The 11,824-nt window shown below is 48.8% G+C and overlaps 1 protein-coding gene across 1 annotated transcript in view; it reads left to right on the top strand.

The window, feature by feature from the left end:
• The window catches only part of LOC107297482 (zinc finger protein 345-like), a 21,140-nt gene that overhangs the window by 3,370 nt on the left and 5,946 nt on the right, over positions 1 to 11,824 (top strand). The window contains exons 2-3 of the mRNA XM_015826846.2: positions 2,164 to 2,281; positions 4,181 to 4,894. Coding sequence (XP_015682332.2) covers positions 2,164 to 2,281; positions 4,181 to 4,894 — 832 coding nt within the window. The remainder of the gene's footprint in view (positions 1 to 2,163; positions 2,282 to 4,180; positions 4,895 to 11,824) is intronic.

An 11,824-nucleotide genomic window follows, 5' to 3' on the forward strand; every position in this document is an offset into this window, starting at 1 on the left:
AAACCGGTCGTAAGTCGAGGACTACCCAACCGGTCGTAAGTCGAGGACTTTCCCTGCCCGGGAGCGCCGCGCATGCGTGGTTCCGCCCCCTGCGCCGGCCGAGGCGTAGCTGGCAAGCGGCAGAGACGGAGCAGGCCGACCACCAGCTGGCCCAGCCCAAGGGAGGTAAGGCACCCGCCGGAAAAGGGGGGGAAAATGGTGGGCAAAAAAAATGGCGGACAGCCTTGCTTGGAGACCCCCGTGAAATGGCCGATGGACCCCAAATGGGGTCCCGACCCACAGGTTGAGAACCACTGTCCTAGAAGCTTTGCCAGATGGGAATTCTTGGGAGTTGCCATCTTAGCCCATCAGGATGGATGTAGAGATAAGATCAGGGGTGTCAAACTCAATTTCATTGAGGGCCGCATCAGCATTGCAGTTGCCCTCGGGGCCGGGTGGGTGTGGCCAGGGTGGGTGCGGCCTACTGGGTGGGCGTGGATGGGGTGGGTGTGGCCTACTGGGTGGGCGTGGCCAGCTCTACACCGTTCTCAACAAGGGTGCCTGTGGGGGCCTGGGCAGGAGTGGGACAGATCTGAGGGTCTCTGGCGGAAGGGGATGGGACCGGGGCAAGTGCCAACATGGCCACCACAAAATTGTACATTGGCTCCCGGCCGGCCTGGGCCAGGGCCAAGGCAGAGGGGGCCATTCCCTCACTGTTTCCAGGATGGCTTCGCGGGCCACATGAAACCACTTCGCGGGCCGCATCCGCCCCCTCCCCGGGCCTTGTGTTTGACATGTCTGGATAAGATGATCCAAGTCATCTGGGCTGATTTTCTGTTTTGCTTTCTCGTCCCATCCTTGAGAAAAATCAGCAGTACAGGGCAGCCCTGGACTTAAAACCACATTTGAGCCCAAAATTTCTTTTTTGCTAATTCGTTAACATTCGTCAAGTGAGTTTTGTCCCATTTTGCGACCTTTCCTGCCACCGTTATTAAGCGAATCATTGCAGGGGTTACGTTAGTAACCCGGTTGTTAAGTGAATCTGGCTTCCCCATGGACTTTGCTTGTCAGGAGGTCGTAGTAGGGGATCACACGACCCTGGAATACTGCAGCCGTCGTAAATATGAGTCGGTGGCCAAACATCTGAATTTTGATCACGTGACCACAGAGTCGTAAGTGTGAAAAAGGGTCACAAGTTGCTTTTTTCAGTGCCGTTGTAATTTTGAATGGTCACTAAACAAATGGTTGCAAATCAAGGACTGCCTATTTCAGGGGTAGGCAACCTTGGCTCTTTTATGACTCGTGGACTTCAGCTCCCAGAATTCCTGAGCCAGCATGCCTCAGCTTGGAAACCTCTCCCTTTCCCCTCAGCATGGCTGGCTCAGGAATTCTGGGAGTTGAAGTCCACGAGTCAGAAAAGAGCCAAAGTTGCCTATACCTGGCCTATACAGATACCATCGTATATACTAGGCAGTATAATAAAGTGTCCAGCACACAAAGGTGTCCACTATATAAGTAGCCCTCAACTAACAATGGTTTGAATTAATAGCATCCTTCAAAAAAGTTAATCACAACCTAAATTGGAGTTTACAACCATCATCCTTTCCGCACCGCCATATGATCACAATTTGGGCATTTGGCAGTCAATTTACATTTGTGACAGGTTGCAGCATCCATGGACACTTGATCGTGATTTGCAACGTTTTTGCGACCAAACATCGAAACCTGCCACGGCTTAAGCCATCGATTCGCCCACAACCACTGCATGACTTGGGTTATGATTGCAGTGACTCAACTTAACGATTGTTGTAAAAATGGTTGTAAAATTGGATCCAGTCACGTCATGACTCAACTTACAACTGAAATTCCGGTCTCAATTGTGGCTATAAGTCGAGGACTACTTATCTGTAGACCAGGGGTCTTCAAACGTGGCCCTTTTATGACTTGTGGACTTCAACTCCCAGAATTCCTCAGCCAGGCTGAGGAATTCTGGGAGTTGAAGTCCACAAATCATAAAAGGGCCACGTTTGAAGACCCCCTGATGTAGACAGACCGTATTTTCCCAATTAAGGATGTATTTGAGGATTAGGCGTAGAGTTAGGCTGGCAAGAGGGGCCAGATCCTCCTTAATCTCTCACTCCTTCCTTCTGCTGCTGTTGATGTTGGGTCTGACTGCTTTTTCAGGGTCTGTGGCCCTTCAAAGAGGCAACTGTGGATTTCCATGGGTCTGCGGGGCCACCGATGGAGTCGAGCGAATGGCCGATGTTCAGGGAGAACAAAGAAGAGGATGTCCCTTTACTGGGTAAGGATTTCCCAGCCTTTCAACCCAAAACAACAAGGTAAAAGGTAAAAAAAAAAAATTGGCATAAAAAGCAGAATTCTTCCCCACACTTCCTAGCCCAGGGGTAGGCAACCTGGGCTCTTTTATGACTCTGGACTTCAACTCCCAGAATTCCTGAGCTGCCTCCATGCTGAGGGGAAAGGGAGAGGTTTCCTGTTCTGTCCCCCGTCCGATTCACACCCCCCAACCAGTCAGCCGAGGGCTAAAAGACTGCTCAGCACTTCCAAATACAGATAAACACTTGGCAGCAACTCCGTGGCTGCCTGCCAAGACCTTTACTGATAACACAATACAAACACAAGACAAGTCCAGGATAATTGCCGGAGTGCTGCAACAGAAGATTCAGCAAAATTGTTCGTCACAAGAGTTTCAAACGGCACACCCCTTGCTTATATAGCCTGTGGGGTGTGGCCCAGTGACTCAGCTGAAATCTCTGGCACGGCGTTTTAGCTGCTGCGCACGCTTGTCCCTCNCTCCGTCGGAAGGCACCGAAGGCCGCACCAGAGGGGAAGGTCCTGGAGAGGGAGGCCTGGCCATCTCCTCTCCTTCATGTTCAGAGCCTTCCTCCTCCGATGAGAGGGACCCACAGGACGGAGCCACAACAGTTTCCAAGCTGAGCCAGGCTGGCTCAGGAATTCTGGGAGTTGAAGTCCACGAGTCATAAAAGAGCCAGGGTGGCCTACCCCTGTCCTAGCCGTTCCAGTGATGTTGTGACATTGCTTTTCCACTTGCTTTGTTACACACACACAAATTCCCCTCCTGACCTCCAGAATGTTGTTTTCCCTGCTCCAGGATCATGAAACTCAATTTCCATTTAAAATACCTTCAGTACCATCCCTCTGTTTAAGCTGCCACTTAATCGTCATTCAGTTTTGATAAAGAGGCCAGTATTGAGCGGGGTAGATTTTCCAGAGCTGCCCCTGCACTCTTGAAACAATCGTGGCATTGCCGAGTTTACAAAAAGCTTTGAGCTGGCACTACCAGTGGTTTGACTCCAGTTGGGGCCTTTCCTTGGAAGCCTCCTGCTTCCCTGGCAGAGACAAAAGCCACTGTCATGTGTCTGATCAACGAAACACTTAAAAGGACTTTCAGGCATATTTTTTCCTAAAAGCATTTATTAAGGTTACAGAGACGTCAGTACAGCATGGTGGAAATGCTTAGATCTGGCTTCTTTTCCGTTACACATATACATACTAAGCATTTCCCCCCCCCTTATTTTGGGGTCATGGTTCACATCTTCCAATTAACTTGGAAGATGTGATTTACTTCCAGTTTCTTTTTCCCTGGCTTTCCTTATTCTCCTCCCTTTTTCCCTGTTGCCTGGTTTAGCTATAAAAATACCAGACAGTTCTGCATATTGTCAAAGCAAGAATATACAGTATTTGCAGCGTTGACAGCCACGTTATAAAGTGCCTCTCCTTATTTCAGCCTTTGGGGCAAGTAAAGAATACCTCCTTCCCCCCCCCCCCCCAGTTCTAGGCGAGTTGCAGCACCTTGGATGCTCTCCGACAGAGCAGTGCCGAACGCATCCCAGGATCCTGAACCATAAGCTGTGTGAAGGGAAATATCCGTGTCCCAGGATAACGTTACAGAATCCAATCTGAGTCGGTCAGTGGGACCTGAGGTTTGTCCTTCCAAGCTTCCGGACGTGGGCTGGAGCCCATCCTCAGGGAAATTGTCAATCTCCAGGATGTGTCTTGGAGAACGAGAAGTGGGCTCCAGCACAAGGCTGAAAACTTAGGAAGAACAAACCTCTGGTCCCAGTGACCAGCTCAGATTGGATCCTACGAAAGGTGTGTCCATAGATCAGTCCCAAACCGGCGAAGGTAAAGTAGCAGGCGAATCTGTTTCTTTTTCCAGCTTCGGTGGAGAACCCGTACACCTGTTGGGACTGCGGAGAGAGCTTTTCGGGGATAGACGTGCTGGTGGCCCACCAGAGCATCCACACAGGAGAGAAACCCTTCATTTGCTCCAAATGCGGGCAGAGCTTCAGCCAGCGTTCGCAACTGACCGCCCACGAAAAAAGCCACGTGCCAAAGAAGGCTTTCCCTTGTCCGGACTGCGAACAAAGCTTTAGCAAGAAAAGTGGGCTCTTGGCTCATCAGAGGACACATACGGGAGAGAAGCCGTATCACTGCGTAGACTGCGGGCAGAGTTTCGCCCACAAGTTCGACGTGATCCGGCACCAGCGTATCCACACGGGAGAGAAACCGCACGAGTGCCCCGTCTGTGGGAAGAGCTTCCGCAACACCTCCGCGTACCACGTCCACATGAGGATCCACACAGAAGAGAAGCCCTACCCCTGCTCGGTTTGCGGGAAGAGCTTCCGGCACCGGGCCAACGTCATTGTCCACGAGAGGATCCACACGGGAGAAAAGCCGTACGTCTGCGTGGAATGTGGGAAGAGCTTTGGCGATGCGTCTTCTCTTCGGAAGCACAGGAGATCCCACACCGGAGAGAGGCCGTACCACTGCGCGGAGTGCGGGAAGAGTTTTTCTCAGAACGCCGGGCTGGTTCAGCACGAGAAAATCCACACGGGAGAAAAACCCTATCAGTGCCCCGAATGTCCCAAAAGTTTCCGGGACAAATCGGCTTTCGTTGCTCACCAGAGGACCCACACGAAGGAGACTCCCTACCGTTGCATGGTCTGCGGCAAATGCTTCGGCCATCGTTCCAACCTCCACAAGCATGAAAAAATCCACGCCCGGAGACAGATGGTCTGAGTGCCGATGGGAGAGTGCCGATGGGAGAGAACTCCTCGTGCATGAAAAGACTCGTTGGCAGGAGAAGGCGGAAAGCTCTTCTCTCGCCTTTATATTAGTTTTTGTTTTTTCCACCAGGTACGGCGTCGTACCTTCTCTGTTGACTTCCAGGGCTGCATCGCTTAACAGACAGCCGGAACAAAACAATGATTTTTTTTATTTTGGGGGAGGTAGTCCCGATCGTATGAAGGCGAATAGGACTGATTGTCTCTATTGCCATTGTGGTTTTTTCCCCCCCTTTTCCTTACCTCTTAGATTTTTTTTTTTAAAAAAAAACATATTTTAAGTGAGTTGATTTAATGAACAGCACTACTCAACGTTTTGATTGCATGTACCCTATAACCGGTTCAACGTGAACATTTTGGCGCGCTCCGGTTCCGGCTGGGTGCTCCTGCTCGTTTTGATTTCTCCCGAGCTGCTGCAGGGTGTTGATTTGGCGCCTGGCATTTTTTGGGGGGGGGAGTGAGGAATGGACATTGAAGAGAGCAGACTTCTGGTCATGGGATGGATGGAATCGAGTTGGGTTCCATCCTAAAGCGCTGTCCCCTATCAGGAAAACGGTCCCTGTCCAGGAGACACGTGGCTGCAGAGGTCTGCGGCCCAAAGGCAGCCATGAATTTGGCATCGCGAGAGGAAGGCCTGCTGGAATCGTCACGCCGAGGGTCTACCAGAGCGAGCCCGTCTATCCCCTTTGGTTTCTCGCTTCGGCGAGGATGAGTGAGCCACTTCTCTTTCAGGAGGGCTCAACCAGCTTCCGACTGGTGGGGTTTCCTCCCTTCCTTTCAGCCCTCCTCCTCCTCTTCCTCCCACCCCCTCCACCCCCCCTTTACCTCAAAGTAATAGCAGGCATTTTTTATTTCCTTTCTCTCTCGTCTTTGGCTTAACGCACATGGAGATCCATGCTGTCGGATGCAAGTTAATGGACCTTGGCTTATAGTGATTCAATATAGGCGTCGTAGAAGCTACTTTTATTTAATCGTTCTTTTCTACTGCACCCTGCTTTCTTTCTCTTCAGATCTCTCTTTCGTCCAGATTTAATAAAGTCTTTCTAAATTGGATTTTGGTGTCGGCAGCTTAATTTTAAGTCGGGGAGGGGGGGGAGGGAATTAGGGCGCCCCTGCAGCTCATGGCAGACCGGCACCAAAGCAAAGGTGTAAGGCGAATGTGAGGTGCCAGTTCTGACAATGATGTACTTAACAACAGTTTGGCTTAGCAATAGAAATTCTATTTTCCAAGGCGCCTGAGGGCAGGACAAGAAGCAACGGGTGGAAACTAAGCAAGGAGAGAAGCAACCTAGAACTAAGGAGAAACTTCCTGACAGTTAGAACAATTAACCAGTGGAACAACCTGCCTCCAGAAGCAGTGAATGCTCCAACACTGGAAGTTTTAAAGAAGAAACTGTACAGCTATTTATCCGAAATGGCGTAGGGTTTCCTGCCTGGGCAGGGGTTGGACTAGATGACCTCCGAGGTCCCTTCCAACTTTTTATTATTTTGGTCACCACGATGTTAAAAAAAATGTTGAGACTCTAGAAAGAGTACAGAGAAGAGCAACAAAGATGATTAGGGGACTGGAGGCTAAAGCATATAAGGAACGGTTGCTGGAATTGGGTATGTCTAGTTTAACGAAGAGAAGGACGAGGGGGGACATGATAGCAGAGTTCCAATATCTCAGGGGCTGCCACAAAGAAGAGGGAGTCAAGCTATTCTCCAAAGCGCCTGAAGGCAGGACAAGAAGCAACGGGTGGAAACTAACCAAGGAGAGAAGCAACCTAGAACTAAGGAGAAACTTCCTGACAGAACAATTAACCAGTGGAACAACCTGCCTCCAGAAGCGGTGAATGCTCCAACACTGGAGGTTTTTAAGAAGAGCCTGGATTATTATTATTATTATTATTATTATTATTATTATTATTATTATTATTATTATTATTATTATTATTATTATTATTATTATGAAGTCTTTGAGATCTGATGAGAATCTTCCCGCCCTTGGAAAAAGCTAAGTCTTCACCTTCAGTTTGTTTGTTTTTTTAATCAAGAAAGTCAAATAACGGTGTTCCTGTTCTGTCCTATGTGTTGTGTCACCTTGAGGGCTAGTATCAGCACAACTCACAGAGAAATTGGGAAAGATTGAGTGGCAGCATCCCCTACCCCTTTCTTTGAAGGCTGCAGAAGAAAAGGATTGCATTGCAGGACAGGCAGATGTCGGGATTGCACCTGACAGATTGCTCCATCCGATGGTTTTAAAAAAAAAAAAAAAGGAAAATAAGACCAGCCCACTGATAAAAGACTTAAAACCGATTGGTGGAAAGGATGACAGTGATGACTTATCGGGATGCCGGTAAAACAATGGAGAAGGATGAGGGAAATTGCAGAATGGCTGGTGAATAGTATACCAATTGTCTCTTAAGTAAAGATGGTCCTCAATCTACAGCAGGGGTGTTCAAACTCAATTTCACTGAGGGCCGCATCAGCGTTGCGGTTGCCCTGGGCGGGCAGGTGGGTGCAGCCTAATGGGTGGGCCTGGATGGAGTGGGTGTGGCCTACTGGGCGGGCGTGGCCAGTTCTACATCATTCGCGTCAAGGGTGCCTATGGGGGGGCCTGGGCAGGAGTGGGACAGATCTGAGGGTCTCTGGCGGAAGGGGATGGGACCGGGGCAAGTGCCAAGGCATGGTCCACTGGGGCAAGTGCCAACATGGCCACCACAAAATTGTACATTGGCTCCCGGCCGGCCTGGGCCAGGGCCAAGGCAACGGGGGCTGTTCCTTCACTGTTTCCAGGATGGCTTCGCGGGCCACATGAAACCATTTCGCGGGCCGCGTCCGGCCCCCGGGACTTGTGTTTGACATGTCTGATCTACAGCCATTATTGGGCCAGAATTTCCACTGCGAAGCAAGGCAATATAAGTAACACCCAATTTTAGGAGGACTACCTATACCAGGGGTAGGCAACTTTGGCCCTTTTATGACTTGTGGACTTCAACTCCCAGAATTCCTGAGCCAGCCATGCTGAAGGGAAAGGGAGAGGTTTCCAAGCTGAGCCACGCCGGCTCAGGATTACCTGTGGCAGGTGGGCTTGCTTAACATTGGCAGATGGGGAGAGGGTAGCACTTGTGAAGTGGCCGAGTCCATTTCTGGCAGAGAGGTGGGACTTCTTTTAAAAACAACAACAACTGGTTTACGATTTAAGATTCAAGCTGACAATCTTGGTTTAGGTGCCGCTTGCCTAAAACTGGCAGGGAATGAATGGCTCTGCTTATTGTCACTGGTGGCTTTTAAAAAGATTGGATGGCCATTTGTCTGAAATGATATTGGGTCTCCTGCTTGGCTAAGGGGGGTTGGACTAGAAGTCCTCCAAGGTCCCTTTTCCAACTCTTGTTATTTTGTTAATTTTGCCCCCAGCAACAATCCTGTGAGTACAAGAGATCAACCCTGAATGCTTTTTAGAAGGCCAGATCCTGAAGTTGAAAAAAAATGTGGGTTAGACAGCATCACCACCAGATGGATCTGTAGCTGACTGACCGGCCGTACTCAGCGTGTGGTCCTCAATGGAACTGCATCTACATGGAGGGAAGTGTGTAGTGGGGTGCCCCAGGGCTCTGTTCTAGGCCCAGTGCTCTTCAACATCAATGATTTGGACGAGGGGATAGATGGGGAACTCATCAAATTTGTGGATGAGACCAAGCTGGCAGGAATAGCCAACACTCCAGAAGACAGGCTTAGGATACAGGAGAGTCTGGACAGACTTGAACACTGGGCGCTATCTAACAAAATGAAATTCAATGGTGAAAAAAGCAAGGTTCTACACTTAGGCAAGAAAAACCCAAATGTACAGGTATAGTATAGGGTGTAACTTGCTCAATAGTAGTAACTGTGAGAGGGACCTCGGAGTCCTAGTGGACAATCACTTAAATATGAGCCAGCCGTGTGCTGCAGCTGCCAAAAAGGCCAACACAGTGCTGGGCTGCATTAACAGAGGGATAGAATCAAGATCACGTGACGTGTTAGTACCACTTTACAATGCCTTAGTAAGGCCACACTTGGAATACTGCATCCAGTTTTGGTCACCATGATGTAAAAAAGATGCTGAGACTCTAGAAAGAGTACAGAGAAGAGCAACAAAGATGATTAGGGGACTGGAGGCTAAAACATATAAGAAACGGTTGCTGGAATTGGTTATGTCTAGCATGTTGCCCCCAACACTGGAAGTTTTTAAGAAGAGACTGGACAGCCATTTGTCTGAAATGGTATAGGGCAGTGGTGGCGAACCTATGGTACGCATGCCAGAGGCGGCACGCGGAGCCCTCTCTGTGGGCACGCGCCATCACCCCAGCACACGTGGTCTCTAAAAGTTCGCCATCACTGGCCTAAGACCAGCCAGCCTGGAGCCGCCATTGGGGAGCCCACCATCCCACCCGCCAGAGACCCCCTGGATCTCCCCCAACCCTGCCCTGTCCAGCTCCCACAGGTGTCCCTCCTCATAAGCAACATCGAGGTGGCCACGCCCCCCGGCCGTGCCCACCCAGTCTGCCATGACTACTGCAGCCACACACATCCAGTGGCCACGCTCACCCAGTCTGCCATGCCCACTGTAGCTGCGCCCGCCAAGTGGGCCACACCCACCCAGCACCCGGCGATACATAAGTGGGTTTTGGGTTGCAGTTTGGGCACTCGGTCTCTAAAAGGTTCACCATCACTGGTATAGGGTTTCCTGCCTGAGCAGGGGGTTGGACTAGATGACCTCCAAGGTCCCTTCCAACATCATCATCATCACCATCATCATGAATAATAATAATAGTAGTAGTAGTAGTAGTAATAGTAGTAATAATAATAATAATAATAATAATAATAATAGTAATAGGCGCCTTGGGTGCAATCCCAAAACAACTGGAGCACCACTTGAACACCGTTGGCATTGACAAATTCACCATTAGTCAATTGCAAAAGCCGGCCTTACTAGGAACTGCTTCCATCCTGCAACGATATCTGTAATACCATCAAACATCCACATCTGCCTATCCCAGGTCCTGGGAAAGGACTCGATAGGTAGACAAAATGCCAAATCCAGTCTGAACATCTGGCTGACTGTGCGATGATCCATAATAATAATAATAATAATAAAATAATAAAATAATAATAATAATAATAATAATAATAATAATAATAATAATAATAATAATAATAATAATAATAATAATAATAATAATAATAATACTTCGAGCTTAAAATTCCAGATAACACCCTCCCCCCCCCAGGTTTTTTAAAAACAGCCCAGGGCAGCGGTAGGCAACCTTGGCTCTTTTATGATTCTTGGACTTCAACTCCCAGAATTCCTGAGCCAGCCTGGCTCAGCTTGGAAACCTCTCCCTTTCCCCTCAGCATGGCTGGCTCAGGAATTCTGGGAGTTGAAGTCCACGAGTCATAAAAGAGCCAAGGTGGCCTACCCCTGGCCCAGGGGGGCAGCACGTTCCCATTTACCACAAACGAGTCAACTACAGTAGATGTTAGCTTAGCCTTCTTGTGCCAAGTCAGCCAGCAATTCTTCGCCAAACAGTTAAGGTGAGAGAGTTTGAATTCCTGGAGGGGCAGGGGAAAAAAAAACAACCCTCCGCAGGCGGAGAGAGAAAGCGCTGGGAAACAAATCCCCCCCCCAAAAAATGGAAGAGAAGGAAAACCGCTTCTTCCGGTTCCGGTTCCCGTGGGAAAGTGGCCTTTGAATTTTCCCACGCCGAGGTTGCCCCGGTTGGAAAGGTTTTTTTTTTCCCCACGCCTGGAAGGGAAAACAGGCACGTGGGAAGGGCTTCGGGTGCGGGAGGGGAGGGGAGGGGCTTCTCCCTGTAGGCTGCAATGACAGGCAGATATTCCACCGGGGAAGCTTTTGGGACCGGGGAAAGGATGGGGAAGGCAACTCGGGGGTATCTGTCCAATTCTGTGCCTTGGATGAGGTTGCCCTGAGCCAGGCTTGGCTGACAAACCATATTGGCCGCAACATGCTGAGCCATAAACCATGGTTTTATCAACCCTGGTTGGGTTCACACAAAAGAGCCCAACCACAATGTGGTTTGTTTTGCTTTAGAGTTGAAGCAAGCTGGACCCGTGGTTGTGTGTCCGGGGGGGAGACACTGCAAACTCCCAACAGAAGCAGTCAGGGATGTAGTGTTTGAAAAAAAATTATCCTTAACAACAACAGAAAAGGCAGGACAGTGATAAAGATAATGGTTTAATTGTAAAAAAATAAAAGAACATTTAATAGCTTGCCGGAACACAGTAGGATGCCGCCTTCATGAGCCTCATCCTCCCTAAAATATTATTAAGTTGCATTTCGGCTATTTTTTTTTTAAAGTACTGTTATTAGTAACATCCGCTTTGGCTATTCTGTTTACTTAGGTGTTGTGCCACCCTAAAACACTGCAAATAAAATAGGCAACATGCTCAATATGATAATGGTTGAAACTTAACAAGGTGTTTTATTTCTTGCAAGGCAAGCTGTTTACTGATTTTAAAATTTTTAGAATCGTGCACCCGACATTGTCTTTGATCTGGTTGTATGTAATGTGTTCTTTAGGTTTATTTTGTGTCTGTATGTGTGAGAGTGTGTGTATTTATATGTGTCTTGTCTAGCCGTCCATCCATTCATATCTGTCTGTCTGTCTGTCTGTCTGTCTATCTATCTATCTATCTATCTATCTATCTATCTATCTATCTATCTATCTATCTATCTATCTATCTATCTATCTATC

The sequence above is a fragment of the Protobothrops mucrosquamatus genome, unplaced genomic scaffold (assembly GCF_001527695.2).
Source record: "Protobothrops mucrosquamatus isolate PMUCROS unplaced genomic scaffold, P.Mucros_1.0 scaffold3330, whole genome shotgun sequence".
Classification (NCBI taxonomy): Eukaryota; Metazoa; Chordata; class Lepidosauria; order Squamata; family Viperidae; genus Protobothrops; species Protobothrops mucrosquamatus.